We start from the raw sequence: 21,939 nt of genomic DNA, 5'->3' as shown, positions 1-21,939 counted from the left end.
GGAGGAAGAGCTATTCTTGCCAGAGCAGCAGGAACCTCGCTGGCTTCCCACCTCAGCTCCTTCACACCCTGTGGCACAGCCAGGCCACAGCCACTCTTCCTCAGGTTGGGAGAGAACTTCAGGTGTGCCCACCTTGATGAGCTGGGCTGGGCTGATGAGGGCAAGGACCCCCCTTCACAGCAGCAGCGTGTGTGCAGTGGTGCCTCACATGGCCGTGCAGAGCAGACAGGGATGATGCTGGCTGAGAGGTTGCACCAGGCACCCTGGCTAGGCCCTGCTCTCCAGGGCACGTTTGTTGCAGAGGAGCTTCATGGAGTGGAGTGAAATTTGGTCTCCTAGATATCCTGGAGCCACTGCCTGGGGATAACGACTGAAATATTGAACTCAGTCCAAGTGTTGTAGCCAATAATGCTAAGAAGTGCTGCAGCACTTTGAACTGTCAGGATTTTCCTTAGCACTACAGGCTTTGTGTCCAGACATATCGCTTTACTGTCAGGCTGCCAAGAGGTGACAAAAGCACGAATAAGGCCAGGTCACTCACTGCCAGGATGGAAGAGCCTGAGAGGCCAACCTGAGAGGAGAGTGAGCTTTCCTCCCTGACCAGGGCAAGGGCTCTCCTGCTCAGGGGATGCACTGATTATCGCTGGTCATATCCTCCAGGAGAAGGCGCCAGCCTGAATTTCCACAGATTCTTCTCCCACTCCTCAGCCTATCATTCCCCTTGCAGTCTGTTTCAGGTGCTTGCTCCTCATCCATCAACAAATTCAGCCCCATCCGGGCTGCAGCCGTGGCTGATACAGCAATGTGCTGCTCTCTTGGGACGAGGTGGCATCACAGCACCTGGGGTGCTGTGCAGTGCCACGGCTCTCGCCAACGGGCCCTTCCCTCCCAGCACACCACGGAGCGGGAAACTTTGCTTTCCCGGGGGACAAGCGACCTGCAGAGAGCGGAGGGGGCTGCAGCAGCCCTGGGGCCGCGCACGCCAGCCCGCTTTACCCAAGCAGGCAGCCGGGCTGGCTCCAAAGGCTCCAGATGCCCCTTGGCCGCCGGGGGGACGGGGACCTCACTTCAGACAGCTGCCTGCGCTGCCACCAGCTTCAGGCCGGCAGGACCGCTCGGGCCAGGAGAGGGAGCCGTGGCCGCGCAGGGCCGCGTAACCCGCCTCCTCCCGGCAGAACCCCGCAAACTGCGAGCGGGGCAGGGCGGCCGCCGCCTTCCGCCTCCCGAACCCGCCGTGGCTCGCCCACCGCCCGCCGGACCGCACTCCCCGCCCCACCACCCCCCCACCTCGGCTGCTGACAGTTCCCAGGAGTGACACCCCCTCCCGCCGAACCCCCTCCCAACCCCGGCGCGGAGCTCGGGGCCGCGCCGCAGCCGGGGAAAGGGGCGGCCGGGGAGCGCGGGGCGGGGCGGAGCCGAGGGCGCGGATCGGGGAGGAGGAGGAGGAGGAGGAGGAGGAGGAAGAGGAAGAGGGCGAAGGAGAAGAGGAGGAGGAGGAGGAGGAGAGCGCGGTGCGCGGGACGTGGCTGCGCGCGTCCTCCGCGTTTTCAGGTGAGCCCCGGCGCGTGGGGGCGGGAGGGTACACGCGTGTTTCTGGAGGCGCGGAGGGGTGGGTGGGTGTCCGGCCGTGAACTTCCCCGCACTCGGAGGGAAAGTTTGTGGCGGAGGAGGCGGTTTCCAGCCCTGGCGGAGCGCGGGGAGAGGCGGGCGGCGGCGGCGCGCAGCCGGTAGCAGCCCCCGCTCGTCGGCTGGCGGGGGGGGGGGGAAAAAAAAAAAAAAAGGAAAGAAAGAAGAAGAACCGCTCGGGAGAGCCCGAGCAGCCTCCGCGGCGGCAGCGCCCCGCGTCCCCCGGACAGAGACGCCCCTGCGCGGTGAGAGCGAACGTGCGCGGCCGCGGACGGCCCCGGGGGTCACGGGAGCGGGGGACGGAGGAGGCGAGCGGGCGCTGTGGCCCCTGTGCTTCTGCTGGAGCCGGGGGACCCCTCGGCTGTCCCTCGGTGAAGGGCACAGCCGGTGTGAGGGCAAGGCAGAGCCGGGCGGCAGTACCGCAGATGCGGGTCTCCGCCGCTTCTGCAGCCGCGCTGGCCCGGCCGCTGGTCCCCGGGTGCGGAGTGGTGCTGAAATTCCCTCCTTTGGCCGGGGAATCTGGATATTCCTAGCTAGAGCGCTGTATGCACTGACAAATGCAACTTTAATTTTCATTTGCATTGCAAATACGGGAGCCTCTGATACCTGTTCTCTTTTGCTGTCAATCCGATCTTTGAAATGGAAGGGGGGAGAGGAAAGGGTCAGACTTAAGCCACAGCAGGAAAATAAAGTAGAAGTGGCACGTCCAAGAAAACAGCCTGAAAGCGATTAAATGCTGGCAGCAAGATGCCTTTTGCTGTGTGTTTGTTGGGGACAGCTGTCCCCTTACGTGAAGCATTTTGGGCGATATCTGGATGGAAACTGGATGGTGGGAATGCTTTCCTGAAAAGGAAGCGAGGGGAAGAGGCCGTCAGGGCTCCAGCACTTCAGGTGGCCCTTTTCTGTGCCAGTGTCACTTCCCTTGTTACAGTGGCAGTGCTTGTTCCTCAGCCTGGGCTGGTTTCTCTGAGTGTGTCTGTATGGTGCTTGGCACAACAGGATCCTGATCGCAGGGCCTTAGGATGTTACTGTAAACTGGATTATAAACACACTCTCACACTCTCTCTTTCCATTCTAGCCTCTGCTTTGTGAATAGCTGGTTATAATGCTTGGATAAAATTCTGTTTTTCTTTACAGATCTTCTTTTCTTATAAAATGATGGCTTTTGTTCTATGCATTTAGTTTTGTTGTCCTAGAAAAGGCTTTTTAGTTATGGATTTGGAAGACTGCAGCAAGATCCTTTCCCTTTTTTTTTTTTTAAAAAAATATTTGCTATGTAATTAAAGAGTACTGTTTTCCTGACACATTTTTAACTGTGGTCCCTCTTGGGTAAGCAGAACTGTCATTGAACTTACACTTCCATACACAGAAGGATTGTGGTGTATTATTTATTAACTGTGCTGTGGAGAGTCCATATCTCATAACTTAGAGGGCCATTTATAACAGGTTGCTTTTGGCAGCTGCAGAAGATTTACTTGCTGTTTTGTGTTCCTTGCAGGAAAAGCCTCTCCTGTTTGCATGGAGAGCATCACTTCAGCCCAAGGGCTTTCTGGTGGGAGGGCTTGGTGCTGGGAAGGGTCCTGCTTTCTGCCTCCGTTGCCGACTTGTGGTGAGCAGGGGAGGGCAAGCGGAGAGGATTAAGCTGTAACACCCAGATATTCTCCTTCCCTGGAAGTAGGTATGGAGTTGTTGCTGTTGCTGGGATCACCTTCTCTGTAGGAGCAGTTAAGAATGCAGGATAAAGAGGGGCATGGAGGGTAAGGACTTGGGGTGGTGGAAATGTGCAAGGCACTGAAACGATCAGGAAACATTAAGCTAGAAAGGTGGGAGCCGCTTCACGGAGGTGAAGGAGGGAGCTATGGGGTGAGAGGTTATGTTTCTAACACAATGCCTTTGTCCAAGGCAGAGGTTGGGTCTACATGTGCACAGCTCTGTGACTTTCTTTCCATGCCTCTGGATGTAGCTTGAGTTCAAAATATCTGTGTTACATAGCAAGAGCTGTGCTTGCTCAAGTCTGCCTGTGCCTGGCCCCTCCTGAGTCCCTGAAGGAAAGCGTGTGTCTGAACACCTCTGGGCTCTCTCCTTCCAGACCTCCCGGGCTCTGCGCAAATATCCTGCATCTGAGCATTAGCTAGTGTGCAGTGGGGATGAGTACTGCATTGGTCTGGGCTTGATCAGGCTGGTCAGGTAGCACTACCCCAAAGTGCCTGGCAGGAACACATAGGTAAGAGAGACTTCACAGGGTTGGGAGAGCAGTGTGGCAGCAGGTTGGATGGTGCCTGGATACGTGAAGGTATGGGAAATGCCTCGTTGCTGCCCCGGTGCTGTAATTTTAAGTTCCAAAATATGCATATAGGAAGGAGGAGGCAGAGTTTGTCCCAGCTTTATTCCTTCAAGACCTGCATGTGCCAGATGCCAGCACTAGGGAAGAAGCATTTCACTCCTTCAGAATAAGAGGCCAGAACATGTTCTCTTATTTCTTCTTCTCATTTATTGTTATGTTTGGATTTTTATATTGGTTATTTTGGCTGGCACATGATTCATATTCCTTCCCCCATCTGTCCTGGGTCCTCCCACTGTTGTCAAATGTCCTCTCATTTCAGCAAGACTCTGACTTACAAAAACTTGCCATGAAGATAACCCTTGTAGCTGGGTTGGCTACAGCTTGGCTCTTGGAGCACAGGTTGCATTAGCAAGGTGGACAGTTAGGAAGATTATAACCAGCATGTGAATGTGCTCGCATATCTGTGAGCATCCATGCTGTCCAGTCTTTCTTTTCATCATGCAGCAATGGGGAATGCTTCAGGAATAAAAATAGATATATGGAAAAGCCTATATAAGCTGAAATCTGTGAACAGCGCTATGTTATCTTGGAACTGAAACACTTTTTACAGTGGAGCTCGCAGTTCAGACATTGCCTGCTCTCCTCCTTCCTCCCCTGCCTTTCTCCTGACACAGCTTATGGGTTTCACTGCCCCCCTAAGCAGAGCCAAGAGCCATCTCCTCTGCGCTGCCAGGCTGATGCAGCCCGGCTGGTAGCACCTCTGCACCTGGTGGTACTCCTCTGGCTGCGCAAGGTGGGCCAGATGCAGGGCAGGAGGAAGGCAAAGCTGGCTGTCATGTTTGCCACGCTTGAGCTGACCTCTTCTCCCGCACCAGCTCTGCAGCCTGGGTGTAGCTTGGGGGCCCACATGCAGGTGGGTTTCTTTCCCTCCATGGTTTGTAACTGCTTTGTTCTGCTCTGCCATCAGCAAAATGCATGGCTGAGATTTGGTCACTGCTAAACTGGAACAAAACAGCTGCTTCTTTTGGGAGGTATTTTAGGATTCCTCCCTCCCTCCCTCCCTCCCTCCCCTCCCCAATGTTTTTGCAAAGCAGAAGGCTAATCTCACATTTCTCAGCCACAGTTTTGTTACATGTAGGGTTTTTGCATGCCACTGAGCTACATGTACACTCAGAGAGTGCGAAAAGGAAACTGATTTGGGGAAATTAGTTCAAATGGTGCCTATGCTTTTGTGAATTTCAGCCTTAGCTAGTGCACTTGCTACCTTCAACCTCAGAGGTCCATCCCAATGAGACACATGCCCAGATAATGATACTCATAAATTTAGACTCTTATTTGACAGAAAATAAAATACAGGAACATGAATGTAGAAGTGTACATGTTTTGTTATAGGGTTCCTTAAAAATAGTTGCTGTTAAAACAGGATTTCTACTACAAGCAAAAAATCGTATCTTTAGTCAGTCCTTTGTTAATTTAACAACTCTCAGTTTCATCAAATGGGGGCTGTATCCCCAGGAATTCCTCTGACACAGGCTTCCCCTGAGCCCGTGTGATTATCCAATTACAATTTTAAGAAAATTGCAGCGAGGATAACTGGCTAAAGATAGAAGTCTCTGAGAGTGTTAGGAAAAGAGAAGGAAAGGGTGTGTGAGAGAGTGTGCTTTGTACAAGTAAAATGAGGAGGATTATACCTGTCCTTAACCTTTGTAGTGAGTAGAGTCAAGGTCCCTGGTGTTGGGTTTTGGACTGCCTGTCTGTCTGTCTTTCCCATCTCCATATTTATATGAAAAAGTTATGCTGATTCTTATGGAGTCTTTTTAGATTTACATAGAATAACAAAATGGGACTGTTAATTTAAAAGCTTTGTTTGGGGCAGAGAGTAAGAGATTGCCATGAATCCTGGATTGAATCAGGGGAGTGCTAGGTGGCTGCTTCTCTTGGGAACACCAGGGAGGTGCCAGAGATCCATTACCTTGGAAATCCCACCCAGAGCAGGATTGTCAAGAGTTACCAGTGCTTCCCAGCTCTCTCTAGATGTCCACAGAAGGAGACAGTATTATCATGCCTGGAAGGAGAACTGGATGGTCATGCGCTCCCATCCCATGTCCATCATGGGTATTGGGATCACTGAGCTGTCATGGGAGAGTGTCCAGTTGATTCAGAAGCATTTGAGTCTGCCCTCAAGCCCATTTACTCTTCTTTATTGCTAACAGCTTGCTTAGGCATGGCTGGGCAAGCTTTACTGTTTAACCCTTGCAGATTTGGATCTGGTCTTCAGCCTCAGCCAGCGTGGCCATGGGTCAGTGGGTTGCGTGGGCACAAGCTGGGAGTTCTGCGTTGCAGTCTGGAAGTACCATGGTAAAAGGCTGGTTGTTAGCTTCCCATGAAGCTCTTGGACAGTTCTGTGGTGTAACTGAAAGGCAAAGATACAACATGAATCATGCACTCACATGGATACTTAAGAAGCCTCTTCAGCTTTACTAAGCTGAGGTGTTATCAGAATTAGAAGACAATTTTAAAAAAAGGAGGGGGGAAAAAAAAAAGTTTTTATACCTCTCTGTCTTTAACTAGAAAAGCTGTGTGTTGTGTTTTGTTGGGTTTTTTCTCCTGGTTTTGCTTAATCCCTTGAATGACTGAAATAAAAGTGTAAAGGAATATCTTGACTCTCTTAGGCCTGATCCTGTCCACTCATAGGGATGTGATATTTTCAGATGTTCAGAGGATGATTCTTATATATTCGATCAACTTGTGTATAAAAGCTTGCAAAACTGTGACCTAAATGTTTATCCTTAGTGCTGACAGGATGCTGTGAAGCTGTTTAACTATATATTTATAACAATTATGCTGCTTGGTGAGAAAGACATGACATTTTCTTCTTGGAGGGGATTTTTGCTGGTTTTTGCCTTTTTCTGTCTGTGGTTTGTGGTTATGGTTGCCTTTATCATATTACCTTTTGTCCTAGATGTAAATAAAGAGCTAATTACAGTTAATCTCAGTGCAAGGGAATTAAATTTTTAAAGAGTGAAAAATAACTCCCATCTGTTAGATTTTCAGTAGTGTTTTGGGGTTTGCCTTCTACTCGGAAGGAAGCCAGAACTTATCTTGCTCAATTTAAAGTTTTTCTTGCAATATTTAAACTAGATTTTTAATCATTTAAAAAACAAACAGAAATGGAAATAGCTTTTCAAATTATGTTTGACCATGGTCTTAATGTGCTGGTTGCTAAAACCTGAACAGCTTTGTCATATTCCTACCAAAATGAGCTGAAATCCCACTACCAGGTTCTATAGGAACAGGTTTGAGACCTTATTCTGGAAAAGCATCAATTTTTCATAGTAGTATAATTGTATCTCTGTTTCCTGCCTGCTGGGGCTACATGTGTCCAGCCAACCAGCCCCGAAATGACTCCTTCCAAGGGAACTGCTGCTTAAGTAGTTACTATTTAAGACAGGCTCAGAACCCAAGTTTTGTGTGGTGGGTACATGGTACATTTAGACCCATCAGCTCCAGGGACTGCTAAGCTCAGGGAATTAATCTATACTTTGCGCTCATATGTTATCTCTCATCTCAGCATCTCTAAGCACTTTAGAGACATTAAGATGCACAGTTGTGGGGAGAGGCTGTTATAAATGTGGCTGGGGAAATAGAGGCACAGGTTTCAGAAACCTCTACTAATGTGCTCAGTTTAGGGGACAGCCGTTTATAAGCTCTCTGATACTTGATTATCAGGGAGGCACGATGATTTTTCATGCACTACAGTTGGTGATTGATGCCTCTGTAGGTTTCATGTGGATTAACCAGAAACTCTATTGTAGTAGACAATACTACTAAACTAGTAGACTGTTCTAAAATCTTCAACCTCAGAGACTTACAGGAGCATAGTAAATGGCAGTGGCAGGAGCCCAAATTTCTCGTTACTTTTTTCTGAGGTCAGCCCTACTGCAAAAAGCAAATCTTGCAAAGAATCAAAACAACCTCACCTCCAGCCCAAAGATAGTAACATCCAGGACCCCACCTACATGAATTTATCAACAGTCTGTTGATTCAAAACTCTGAGATCTGTAGAAGATACTCATTCTGACAGTAAGAGCTGTACAGATTCACTCTAATACAAGTAATTGGATTTGTTCTGTTGGGAAATAGCTGCCTCCCCCCTCTTCCTTCAAGCACAGACACCTTCCAGCCCTGTTCTATAAGGAGGGATCCAGATAATGGGAGAAGGACGTACGTGTTGCTGCCCAGCATGATAACGTTGGCAGGCTGTGAAGAGCTTGTAGGACACTGAACCTCTTTGAATGAGCACAGATGTGCTGCTGGATCCCAAAATGTGTTGGTCTAGCAAATTGTGCTGGTTGCAGTTGAGCCAGACATGATGTGGCAAAACTCAGACTCGACTGGAGTAACAGACCCATGGATGGATTGTGTTTGCCCCTCATCCGCTCTCCTACAAGAATAGCCACAGCCTCAGTGCATTTCTTCACCTTTCTTGTTCTCTCTCAGGTTGCTATGTGGACTTCAGGGAGACTGTTTAAATCTGCCTCCTTGGGAGGTTGCACACACACAGGCACCCCTGATCTGAGGCCATAGAGAGGTGGAAATGCTTTTCTCCAGGCTTATTGTGTCCTCCTCTTCTCTTGTAGCACAGGGGAGCTGCATCTTGGCATTTCAGCCCTGCTGAAATGGGTTGTGACTACCTGGGTTGTGCCTACCCAGGAAAGCAATGTTTTCCCCTTTCTTGGCTTTTTCCCCCCCACCTTGTCTGCCAGGTGCAATGACTGTAGTTGTTGACAAGAAGTGTCAAATAGCAAGAGGGAAACTCAACCCAGCTTTCCAAAGACACTCAGTGATTGCTTCCTCTCAATGCCAAGAGGTGAACCAGCCCAGGGCTAGGGTCAGTTCAGATTTGAGAATATGAAAGCATACACTTCCTGGCATTGAAAGTGCTCAGAAATTAAAATTTTGGAGACTTTTCAGATTTTTGGCCCTTTGCAGCAGGTTTTTAACACATAGCAGTATTTCCTTCTGTCACTGTTCCTTGTAGCCTTTGGAAATGTCAGCAGCGCATATATTGCCTTTTGTTTGTCATTCAGCTGGAGAAATGAATTCATTGCCCTCGTGAGATCAATCATATTCTCCCCAAATAATTAATATTGATGACAATCACAGCATGCTGCTGCCTGCAGCTCCCTCTTAGCCTTCCCACTGTGTAGGTGCTGTGGGTCGCAGACTAGACCTTCCGGTATGAGGCTCCTGGACTTGTAAATTCAGGGTGCCATTGTTTGAAGGTTGAATTTAGAGCTGCACTGATGGGGTCAGTGCAGGCAGAGCCTGAGCAAGTTCCTTTTGATGGTGCAACCTAATGTTTGCAGAAGGAAATGTTAGAGATGTGGGGAGTAAATGCGATACATTTGACATGGGAAGGATTGTCTCATTCGGTTTCTCTTTTCCTCCTTTTTTTCTGTCTATACCCAACTTTTTCCAGTCACCTTTGCAGTGTGTAAGTACGCTGTGCTGACTGGGAAGGGGCAGGCACACAGAAGAAAGTTGCTCTGTCACCAGGGCTAAGGGGGTGGGTTGGGAACATGGAGGCCTATGGGAGGGCTGGAAAGACCTCTGGAGAACTGTTTGTAAGTGGGGTGTTGTCCTGGGGGAGGCAGGTAGCTCCTGGGCTTTCAGTGCCTTTGCTGTTCCTTTTTCTATTGATTTAAATTTGGCTGTGGATTGACGTGTAAAGTACACTTAACAGAGCAGCCTGTGTGAGCTGGAGGAGAGGGAATGAAGCCTCTTCATGTCTTGTTTGTTTTTTGTTATAAGGCTAAATGCAATTAAATTAACATGATTAATATAAGTGCCAGGTGTGGAAACACTGTGTGGCTGAAACTTGAAAAAGAAAAACTTAGCTGACTTGCTTTTACACTTGAATATGTTGCTCATCCCAGGATAGCTGGAGTCACCTGAGGAAATTGTCTTACACCCCAGAGAGAGTTGGAGATCAGGTCTTCACCACTGGCAGCAGCAGGGGTAAACCAGCTAGTAGTGCTGAAGGTGTTGCAGTCTGCCTGTGGATTCTGTGGCAACAGCACAGTAAAAGAGATGCTTGGAAAGGGGAGTGAAACATGATGTTGTGCTCTGGAGCATGGTGGTGTTTAGAGGCTTTTTGCCTGTTGTGTCCCTCTCTGGGAACAAGAAGGGGAAGATGTTGGCTGAATATAGAGTAACCATCCTGGGAATCCGGTCTACAAGCACAGACGGCTATAGGGGGAGAAGATGAAGTGAAAGAGCAGGTATCTAGCTGGCAGCAAGGTCTTGAATTTAAGAAACTCTTGGGGCATTTTTTGAGATTGAGAGCCTATTGCAGCTAGTGCTCAGCAGGGCTGGGCGCAGCCCCTGTTGTGACAGTGGGGATGTGCAGTGGGGCTGCAGAGCACTGGCTGTGCCAGGCTGGGCTTGTGAGGAGACACTTTTGGGAAGGCTGCTCTGGGATTCAAGTGTCCCAGGCTGGTCATGTGAGAGGCAGTAAGCCCAGGTGATAAACCTGCTCGAGTCTGCATCGTATTCTCTGGATTTAGAGACTTGGGCTGCACTAGCTTGGGGTTGTTGCTGTGCAATCTGTTGCACAATGTGCATGTGCTGCTATGTCTGCAGGGACAGTGGAATAACCTCTTAAGGAGGGCAGTGGAGTTGCTAACATCTAAAAGCCATTAAAAAGGTCAGGAGGCAGAATGTATAAATTAAATGCTTATTCTCAGATGTCTCCAGGTGCTCCATGAGAGCTAATCAGAACTCTTCCAGCCAGGGAGGAATCTTGCTCTAGATTCTGTAAGTCTCCTCAGGTCTTTGAGCCATGTTGGTTGCAGATTTCTTTTTTTCTCTGCAAAGATTAGTTTGTTTTATTTTTTGGTAGCGCAATATGTGGGTATTTCTCAGAGCTCTCCTTTCACTATAACATCACCATCCAAAATAGAAGCATTGTGTCTGGCTTCATGGAAGGTCTCAGCTCTCTTTGAAACTCTGTTGGAAGCTTTTCATTCCCTGGCTATTCAGACTTAAAAAATAGACTATCTTGGCTGGATACCTTTTGCTTGAGCACAGAAGTGCTCTTGTAGGTTGGTGTTTGAACTGCTCTGTGGCCAGCGTGTGTGCATTTGTAATCCGTGCTCTTTGATTTCATAGCTGTGGCTCTACCTGCCTCTCTTCAGCCCACTCCACAGATCTCTTGGTGATAGTCCCAGCTGTTTATTTGTCTTGTCCAGGTGTGCATATATTTCAGAGAGGTGACAGATTATTGAGCTGGTTTATTTTAAATGTATGAAATACAGCATGCTCTGCCTGCTAAACAGCTGCCAGAGTATAATCAGCGGCACCCTGGGCTCCAGCAGAGCAGTGTGCAAGATCTGTAGCATTTCTGCTTTGCCAAGCCCTGAGAGGACCCCGGGAGAACTGCAAAGGGAACTAGGGGAAACTGACTTTCTTCAGATATATTTTTCAAGCCCCCCCACTTTCCTCCACATATCTAGATTGCACTTTTTTCCTTTTCTCTTGAGAGGGGGAAAAAACCAGCTTCTTCCTCTGAATTCTGATTATTAGTGTTAAATCTGTTGAGCCAAAAGGACTCCAGGAGATGGTATCTAAATGCCAATAGCAGATCACAAATTCCTTGCCTGGCAATCGCCTCCATGTCCCAAACATTGGCAAGGGCAGAGGCAAATTTTTCACTACCAAAGAAGCTCCCAGAAATGACTCACTGTTAATGAACTTTTCCCCGAGCCTCTGAGCTCGAGGTGGGGCTGCTGCCTGCTCTGCCCACGGCCACTCTTGGTGCCTTACTCCTGCAGTTCGTGCTGCTGTGTTGAAGGAGAAATAGCTTGGGACCACCTCCTGGGGTGACTCCAGAGTGACACACTGCTGAGTTAGTTTGTTAATCCCCATGTTGGGGATTTAGTAAAAAGTAATTATAAAAAAGCTTGGAGACTGCAGTCCTTGGTCTGGATGTGCAGTGCAGGAGGCCAGGGAGGGGCAGTGGTGGGTGACGTGCATCTTGGGTGCCCGGTGTTGTGTCCTCAGCTGGCAAAGAGCTGGCTGAGCCACTGACTGAGAAGACTGTTTCCAGATTTTCTTTGTGTGTTGTGGTTTTTGGTTTTGTGGTTTTTTTGTTTGGTTGTTTTTTGTTTGGTTGGTTGGTTTTTGTTTTTTCTCTCTTCTGGGTATTCGGTAGACCTGGGTGTGAAGCTGTGTGTGAGCACTATAGCTCCCCAGTGCCAGGAGCCAGTGCTTCTAGGTCCTGTGTGACGATGGCCAGCTCTAGCCAAGGAAGACAGAAGATGCTTTGTGCTAGCGATGGGGGAGACCTCTCACCAGGGCAGCTTTCCATCTGATTCTCACTAGTTTAATTTTTTTTTTCTTTTCCTTTCTGCAAAAGCAAGTGTTTAATATCTGCTGTGATTCTAGCTGGTGAAAAAGTTTCAGTCTGCTCAAATCTAAATGTTTCCTTTGGTTCTGATGATATAAGTTGCTTTTATAATAGAAACATTTCAGAACAAAATCCTTTCAGCCTGCTCTGTTGTCAGGCATGTGATAGCCTGGTGAGTGCATCTACCCTGGCAAAAGTGGGACTTCAAGCATTGATCTCGCAGGTCTCTGCCTTGGATGTGTCACCATTAGATACGCTGATTGGGTCACACTTAAGGCTCCTGTGATATCTCTGATTGCAGGCCAGGCTTCAGCCGTGGCTGATTCCTGCTGAAATGTGGCCTGGCTGTTAGGGAGCTGTTGCCAAGACAAATTGGGCTCCCTGCCCTTAGGGGAAGATGTGAATGTTTTTCCAAGGACAGCGTTTGGGACCCTTTGTTGGTCACTGTGCCTGTGTTAGAAGTGATGAGTGTGGTGTAGTGTCCACAAGAGCAGGGAAAGTGCTCTGAGTTGGTTATGGCAGTCATCAAACTGCTGCTAGTTTCCTCCCCATTCTGTTCCTGGCACTGTCTGGGAAGGAAAATTTTAATGAACATGCTAATTCCTCCTGTGGAGAAAAGGCTGGACTTCCAAAATCCCTTGCGTGACTTTACCCACATTTTCAGTGTAGCGTTATGTTGCTCATGAGGGCTGTCAGCAGGACTGGCCAGCATGCTGCAGGAGTGGCTCTGCTTCAGGTAGGGGTACAAGTGGAACTGCTAATGCCGTAGCAAAGGCTGGTGCTGTGTGGTGCCTGAATGGCCTCCGGAGAGGCAGGGGCAGAGAGACACTGCGCAAATCCCGGCTAAGGGGCACCAAGATGGTTTATGCTACAGTAATTTCCTCCTTTGTCTGACTTGGACCTGCACATACTGAAAAGCAGAAGTTTCCTGGAGGGCTGAAGGGCCTTTTCCCACTTTCCATTAGTGTTTTTGCTATTACTTTTCTGCAGCTGCTTTTGCAGGCTGCCTTTTATCTGCCTTTTGGATTCTTTGAATTTACTTGGACTGTACATCTATTTCCCTATAAGAAAACCCAGCAAACTCATTAAGCAGCTGTCTCCAGTGCTGCTGCATAATGATGCAGGGACGCAGGGCTGGTGGGCACACAGTGATGTGGGAGCAGAGGAGATGTGCCCCTCTCCTGAGCACCAGTGCTGCTTTGCAGCCCATCAGCCTTCAGCCCCAAGTCCACGTGGTGTAGAAGCATGGCATTTCCTAAGCTAGCCCACTCTGGTTTTTGCTAACCTTCCTGTGTCAGCATCCCTTTTCCTGGGGCCAGTCCTGTGCTTTTGAATGCTTTTGGCTCAGAGGGCCTTAGGACAGAATTGTAAGAAGAAAATAATATGTAAAACCTACTCTGGCCAGTGTTTTTTTTTTTTTTCCTTTTTTTGAAACTGCTGTATTTTAAATGCCCTCTCAGTTGCAGTACTTAGTGGCAAGGTTTTGAAGGGTGCTTTTGTTCTGCGTGCTGTAGTGTGACTTCTCAGTGAAAAGCAAAAAACCTGTCAGCTCTCCCTAGGTGCCTGTGGTTAGGAGGGACAAAGGCGTTTTCTTGGAAAACGCAGCATTGTTCTGTAGAATTTGTACAATGTCTTTGAGAACAGGTGTACAGTAGTTACTTTGAGTGCAGCTTTCTTTGTTAATTATTTGACATCTGTCTTAGGTTTTATAATTGTTTGGAAAGCGTGTAGGCTTTGCGGGGTCCACGCTGCTAAAGGCAGGAGTGAATGATTCCTTGCCTAGGTCTGTTTGGGAAGGGTGTTCTGTTAAAAGGTGTTTTATATGAAAATATTCATGTTTTTTCTAATGTAAAAGCCACTTCTGGCCAATATCAAATGAAAAAACAAATCTTTCCACCACCTCTGCTTTTAAGAACAGGAGACACTTCCATGACTGAGTTTTCTTCCAGCCCCCTTTGCTCCTCAGTAGACAGAAGGTGAAAGTTTGAACAAGAAAATGCTCAGGAACGAAAAGGAAACAATTTCTGATTTGAAATAAAATTAACATTTCAAGTAAGTTCCTTAAAAAAAAAAAAATTCTAGCCACAGCAGTGATGGATTGTTTTCCCCAACTGCTCTGTGAATTATTATTATTATTAAAATGTTAATTTATGGAGACATTAAGAACACCTCAGAGTATATTGGTCTCGTGAGAAGTTCCTGCAGTGCTGAGGATGTATCAGAGCTCTCCAGCCTTCTTCTGGCTGCTCTGATTGCCTCCTTTCTAGCTGTGGTGTGATTTCTGAGCTGGTATGCACTTCTGCTCTCTGATTTTATTCCTGGCTCCCTTTAGTGTTTTTATTTATTTGCTTGTGTACTAGAGGTGAGGTCTGTGACCTTTTTGGGGGGATGCAGTTGGGTGAACCCCTCCGCTGCAGCCTGGGGTTTTCGCTCTCTGACCTCTGGCTCCTTTGGTTGCAGGCAGAGATGCTGGTGCTTCAGTGCAGTGATACCAAATTGTGCAAAAACTTACTCAGACACTGCTGGAATTGCATTGTATACAGGCAAAATGGCAACATGCTTTCTGACGTCACGAAACAAAGAAGCAGGTTGCTGGAAAAGACTGAGAAACTCTTTGGTTCCTGGCAAGACTAGGGTGGGTTGTAGTCTTGTGACATCAGGTTCTTACAGCATTGCAAAACCAACCCTCTCTGTGACAGAATGGATGCAATGCTCTTTTCCTTGTGTCGCTGTCAGAATCACGTTATCCTCCCCAGGGAGGAATGATGACATTGTGTGACCACAGGACTGCTGTGGACCTTTCTCTTTGGGGTATATCATAGATTTCAGGCCGTTTAAAGCAAAACATCACAGTGCTAGTAGCACTAGTACAAAGAATGGGTCCCTTGTGCTGTGTTCGTGGTACAGACCATCAGATCCTGTGGCATTAAATTTTTTTTTAATAATCACATGCCACAGGCATGGAGCCAGGCTGCAGAAGCCCTCCTGCCCTCCAGACCCCTTTATCTTCTTCACTGTGTGTGCAAGCTCTCCGTTTCTTTACCAAAGAGAGAGAATCCTCATCCTTTATCTCAGCTGGCAAGCACTGGCATGGTCAGGGCATCCAGGAGGTTGTGTTGGCTCCCCTCGATCCGCCCCCGACTCCGCGCGTGTGCGTTCCACACACACACATTTTGTATAGTGTGAGAGCAGCCAGGGCTGTGGTCAACTGAGTCCCATTCCCATAATGGAGAAATTACTGTAATATGATAGGCTCTGTGTCCGTCTGTCTCCACTGATAAGATCTCTGGAGAGCCTGGAATGAACCAGAAGTCAATCACGTTGTGTAGGGCTTCTGATTTTATAGCTGGGTAGAGCAAGAAACAAGAATTTTCCTACTAGCAGGCAGATACCCTGCTTATGGGAACAGAGACCTGGTGGCTCGTTGAGGCAGTTGAAGGGAGTATGTTCCTATGAGCATAGTTAATGGATGTAAATATTTGCTCGCTGCAGAGTTCATGTATCACTGAGTGAAACGTAGTAGTTTATTTTGGCCTCGGGCCACGTAAATGGCCTTGCTCTAAACCAGAGAAACTCATCTGAACTCAGTAGTTGTTCCTGCTTGCTTCAGGGCTGAATTCAGTCTGATTTGTGCAAAATACAGGAGAGAATCACTGGCAAGTAAGGGTGAATTAGGACACGCTGTGCATTTATCTAATGACAAATGGAGAGGGAACCGTGAGGGATCTTTATTACAGGAATTATTCCCACCACTGTTTTCACTCCCTCTCTTCCAGCATCTGAATTCCCAAAAGTTCCTAAATTCCTACCAGAAGTGCAGCATGCTGGTTCTCTCTGTCCAGTCTGATGGCGTAAACATGTTTTATCTTCCTTCAGCATTTCCAGAGGGTAGTACTTAATTTTGTTTCCTCCCTATGGAGTCTTCTTAGGTGACATTGGGAGCTGCTTGTAGGTGGCAATAGGGAAGAAGGGTTCGATTAGCAGCTGCCATTTCAGTTTGGATGAAGGAGGTAGGGGATGACCAGCCTTCTCAGCTGGACCCCGGGGAAGAAAACTCACCTTCTTCCCACCTTCTTGCCCATTTCTGAAGGCCTTAAGGCTTCCAGGGCAGTCTGCAGCCCTTTGCGTGGACTGTGCAGGGAAGATCAGGCTTGCTCCGGATTTCCTTTGTCTCTTTGAGACAAGCCCAGCAGAGGGAAAGCATCGTACAAAGGCTTTTCAGATGCAAGCGTTGAAAAGGAAGGATTCAATATCCGCTGCTGGATTTTGAGTAGTACAGTTCACACGTTCCATTCTTGTTAATCTCTGCAATCTGTGCAATCATAGGTGCTCTCTGCTTTTATGCTCGAAGCCCTTCTGTGTAATGCATGTATTATGGACAGGTTTACGAGGGACGTGTTTAAGGGAGCTCTGTGGTTTCTCTCCCCACCCTTTTAGCCCACCCTGATGGAGCAGATTTCCCTGTCATCTCGTGAGCACACTTCTGACAGTATCACCATGCTCATTACTGCATCTGCCCAGCAGAGCTGAGATGCTTTGATGAAGTTCAGCCTTTTAACCACCTCTTCTCCCTTTGTGATCTGACAGCACCCAGGAATATCAAATGCAACCTTCGCCCCATTAATGAGAACATCTAGTAAATGTCAGCTTTCGTGACTACCAGCTTATAAGTTGCATCTTGGAAAACCGAGAAACACAGGGAAATTTATTTCCAGTGAGTGAACAGCTCTGAGAGCTGAATGCCAGATACTGGAGCGGGTGGCAAGTGAAACTCTGGCAGAGTACATTTATCTCAAATTACAGGAAATTGTGCTCTGTAGTGGGAATGGAGAAGTCTGGGATTGTTTTCTGCCTGTCGGTGCTGCTTTGAAAGTATAAACCTTTGTTCAGATCATTTGCAAAAAGCATACAGGCCTGGTGCTCTCCTGTGAGGTGGCTGTTCCAAGGAGAGTTTGACTGGAAGAGCTGGTGGAGTCTTGTCCTGCCTCAACCTGCCTTATGAAACAGGGTGAAGCAGCCAGAACTCTGGCAGCTGGCCTTTTTGCAGGTCACCAGCAGCAGACCTTGCAAATTTGGACTGCACTGGTGTGGTTGTCACACCAAACTGTCAGACGTGTGTTCAGTGCAAATGTGCTTCAGCCACTGCTCACCATCGTGAGTGCTTTCTGCACTCGTTCTTAGAAATGAGCGGAATGAGGTTTTGGCAAAGGACCTCGGTGTTTTGGGAGTCAAAGCTTGGGTTTTCTAGCCTGCATCTATCTTACTCCTTGTGCTCACAGATACAGACTATTCCAGTGACTTAAGTCAACGGGCTGGGCTGTCCTCTTCTGCGCTATCCCCTCCCAGGCTTGGAGAGCTCATGCAGCTGCCTGGAGGCAGAACAACGCTGCCATACAGATGCTGTTCTTAAGGAATCTTAATGAAATAAAAAAAGAACTTACCAGAATTAAAGGATCACTAGGTGGAGGAATAAACACATACACTGAGAGTTAAAAAAATGTCTGCAGTGAGGAAATAGTGTAAAATAACCAGAGCCTCTGTGTGTGCTTTGTCTCAGCAGGATGAAGATGGTCGGTGCCCTGCTGGTTACGCTCTGGCTGTGCATGGCCACCCTCGGCCGTGGCTCAGGTAAGGACATGGTGTGCGATGGGTCTGCCCACTTATCACAGGAACAGCTGATCTGAGGCCAGAGAAAGAAAACCGGCTGCAGTGATTTTTAAGCATTTACAGCATTCCTGGATGAAAAGGTTGTGTGTAAAATACTTCAGCAAAATGCATGAACACGATGTTAGTTCTGTGTGGGTGTTGTATAATGGTCATGTATAGAGGCTATGAGCATGGTGTAAGTGGGTGCATTGTTAGCAAATAGCAGTAAGCACCACCTCAGCCTAAAAGTACTTTGCAAATTTAAGCTGCCTGCTTGGTCAGTATTGTTATTCCCCTTCTGTGAGGGGTGAAACCAGGACTCGGCATGTGGTGCTGACTTGTCACTGAGCTGCAAGCAGGACCTGGGCTTGAACCTGAACTCTGCTGTTCCTGGTTGGATCCGGAGGGGTTGAGATTCCGGCTCTCGGATTCTGACTCATGCCTCAGCAACGCAAGGGGCGAGGGGAACTTCTCGAGTAAGAGGAGCTCTCATACCCGTCTCACTGAGTCATTTTCCTGACAGGAAATATGTTGTCATGCTCGCAGCTCCTCTGGCACACGTTCAGCCCAGCTCTTGTGAAGAGGCAGATTGTGTGCGTCTCGGCTCCGGACTTCCTATTTGGGGGTGGAAGGAGACAGCATGATTTGCAGGAGGCGAGTGGAAAGGGGGAGGGAGGGAAAAACAGGCACTGGCTTCATAGGGGGAAATGTTCAGAAATAAGGGCTGTGCAGCGGATTGACAAGTCCACCCATGAGCCTTTGCCCCTCTGCAGTGCTGGCAAACAAGCGGTTATAATAGCCTGAGCAGATGAACAGCTCTTGTATCATTATATGATGCTGAATTATTGGGGCCAGATTCACAACATGTACCTCAGCAAGGTTCATCTCAGTGCAGGATTCATCACAGAGACTGAAGCTGGGAGTCTCTTCTCCTTGGGTTGCCCAAGGGCTTGGAGGCATTCACCAGTAGGCTGTGGTCTTCAGTAGGGGATGTCCCATCCTGGCTAATGGTCTGACAGAAGTGGTGAGCAATGGGGAAACAGCAAAGGAGAAAGAATATGTGGCTCAGGTCTCCTCTGCTAAGCCCTAGGTAGTAGAAGTGCCAGAGGAAAGAGGGACCCAGCAACACGGATTGCTGCTGCTTGCTGGGAAAATCCCCGCTTTGTGTGTGCTTCTGGACGTGCTGTTCTGCTCTCCACCAACGCAATATCCTTCTCCTGCTGAGGCAGCGTTACAACACCCCATGTATAGTCATCTTTGGGTTTTTTCAGAAATGGGAGGTAGGTGCAATTGAATCCGGATTGCCCAGGAAATGTTAGAGCAACTCTAAAAGCTGAGACTGTCAGCTGGGAGCTGTGAAATGAGCACCCTGGCGTTTGGGTCACACAGGCTCGTGCCAATTGATCTGGCAGAACCCTCCATGCATTTGTGCGAGGTATTTAGTGCTCTTTAAATGTTCCTCCTTTAGCAGAGGTTTTCTATACAGGATGGTTAGAGCCCTTGCAGACTGCTGCAAGAACATAAGTGTCAAAGGGGGTGATGCATGGGGCACATGATCAATTAAAATACATTTCTGCTGCAAATCCACTGTAGTGTATGCATTTGATTTTTCTGCAGGTATGTGCGTGACAGACCCACTCTTCAGTTCAGAGATCCCTTTTTGTTCCATGGACATCATAAACCACTTTGGGCTGTCAAAACATCTTCTGTTATTCATGATGGGCTTGGATGGCTGTTTGTACTTGGATGGAGGGGTAGCCGTCTGTGCAGCCCTCTGTTACACTGCAGGGTTTCCTGGGACTGGCACCAAAAGGCAACTGGAGCTCGTTTCACCCTTGCAAAGTCATAAATACAGAGCAGTGTGGGAGACTGGACATGCTCTGATAATATTACAGCATTTTGGCTCCCATTTTCATCTTGGAGTAGGGAGCGTAGATAGGGGGAGCAGAGCAGAGGTTATCCGGAGAGAATGCAGAAGGGCTGTGCACAGTCTGCAGCTGCCGCAGTGGTCTCCTAACACCAAGCGAGGCCATGGACATGGGTAACTCTCACTGAGGAATCTGGCTCCTGGGATAGTTAAGATCTGTAAATTGGTAGGGATTTGTCATTTCAGCTGGATCTTTTTCTGTGCTTTGCAATAATGGTCATGTAATGCTGTATTGTTGAGACCAGCTCTCTCTCCAGCCCAGGCTGTCAGCGGGCTGGGGAAGGCTGGAGGCAGAGGCAGGAGTCCTGTTGTGGCTTGCTGCTGCTTCTCCTGCCTGCCTCTGCAGTCCTTCCTGGGGGAGCAACGTGGTCAGCAACACTGACCAGGGACTGCCCAAGCCAGGGGTACTGACTCTGCTGAGTCCTGAGCTCTCTGAGCTTACAGAGGGGATAAGGAGCCAACACTTCCTAAATTTCAGCTATAAACCACCAGCACTGGTCTGGCTATAACGCAGACAGCCTTTCCATCCAGTTCAGCCAGTATGGCCGACAATGTCCCTGGCAGTGTGTCAGAAGCTTCAGCATTGTACTTCACCCTACTTCTTACTGGAGAGACAAATCCACAAATTTTATTTTCCCCCCAAATTTTGCCAACAGCACTGTGGCTCTCAGCATCTGTTCTTTGAGCTCTGCTGTTTCTGCTGTGTATGGAGGCTGGTGCTGAAACAAAATCATTTGCTGAAAGGGAGCCGCAAGCTAGAAGAGGAAAGAAATGTGATCTGAGTAGTGTAGAGTAAAAGACTTGGAGTCTGAGACTGAATTTGTGCCTGAGTCTGGTACTCACTCATGCCATATGTGTGGGCAAATCTCTTCTGGTCTTGAGAAAATATGTGATCTGTGGTGCCTGGGTTTGAATTCCTTACTTGTGACCTTTGGAACATTGTTTGCAGTGGTACTTCGGGTCTTCTGCTTTCCTTGCCTCAGCCAAGCCATCCTTAAGATGGAAATAAGGCTTAGATCTCTGTGCTTGTGTTGTAGGATGCTTAATGAGCCCAGATGTTCTGCTATCCAGAGAAGGACAGCAAAAACTGATGAACCCTGTTTTGGTCTTACAATGATGTCTTTGGCACTACTGAAGTCATATAAATATACACTGTCTTAAAAGAGATGAAAAAACAGTCAGGCAAAGAACATAACAGCCAGTATGAATATGGAATAATGTTATTTTCTTGTTTCCAAACAAAGCTGGCCTGTGTTAGATACCAACTTATTTAGAAGATGTAGTTGTGCTCCTTATTCCATTTTTCTCTCGTTGCTAACCAGGCTGCTCTTTCATTTTCCAGGAGCTCCCAGCTTTCACAGGGTAAGGGCTGGGGAGAGGATCACAGTTAGGATTATTGTCTTGGGGAATTAGAAAACCAGAAAAATATTGCAGCCAGGAGAGGACGAGCAGCCTCGTGCTGATTATCTGAAGGACCCACCTAGTGTGAACAGGTGACCTGTGGGTATGAATAGCCCTTTGGTGGGAGGAAGCATTGTGTTTGCATAGTAAACTCCTCTGACAGTTCCCTTGGGGGCTATCAGACAGGCTGTGTGGTAGGACAAGCCCAGGACTGGGGCCAGATTCTGCCCAGAGTGACACCCCAGCATGGCAGGCAGTGACTGCAAGGCAGCCAGGAGCCTCTGGCTCTGGGAGTTTTATTTCGGGCTTTGCTGTTATTTGCTGGATTGTGAGCATCTTTTACGCTCCCCCATACCAGAGGCTCTCAGGCGCTGATTTTGTTCCTTCTGAAGTCGACTCCAAAGTGCCAGATGTCACCAGTGCTTCTGCATTTAGGTGGTGGCTAGAGCAGCGAAGTTCTGACCGCAGTGAGCAGAAACTGAGGACTGGCTCTGGAGGTCAGAGCTGCCACCTGTACCCTCTCTCCTGAGTGCCAATCTGTGCTGCATGTGTGTCTCATGCTTAGCAGAGAGGCAGAGCAGTTACTTATGGCCAGGGGAAATTTGCAGATTAATAAATTACTGTCTGTAAAACACTTTGAAGATG

At 48.2% G+C, this 21,939-nt stretch overlaps 1 protein-coding gene across 3 annotated transcripts in view; it reads left to right on the top strand.

Moving 5' to 3' along the window:
- The first annotated feature begins 1,438 nt into the window (after positions 1 to 1,438).
- The window catches only part of IL1RAP (interleukin 1 receptor accessory protein), a 47,987-nt gene continuing 27,486 nt past the window's right edge, over positions 1,439 to 21,939 (top strand). For 2 of the 3 annotated variants that reach the window (XM_074833967.1, XM_074833964.1), the window contains exons 1-2: positions 1,439 to 1,551; positions 17,881 to 17,948. In XM_074833967.1, the coding sequence (XP_074690068.1) occupies positions 17,882 to 17,948 (67 nt within the window). In that variant the 5' untranslated portion in view covers positions 1,439 to 1,551; position 17,881. Of the gene's footprint in view, positions 1,552 to 17,877; positions 17,949 to 21,939 lie in introns of all 3 variants that reach the window. The other variant, XM_074833965.1, reaches the window with a different exon arrangement.

This window comes from Strix aluco, chromosome 9, assembly GCF_031877795.1.
Source record: "Strix aluco isolate bStrAlu1 chromosome 9, bStrAlu1.hap1, whole genome shotgun sequence".
Classification (NCBI taxonomy): domain Eukaryota; kingdom Metazoa; phylum Chordata; class Aves; order Strigiformes; family Strigidae; genus Strix; species Strix aluco.
This window is presented reverse-complemented; position numbering and strand designations above follow the sequence as displayed.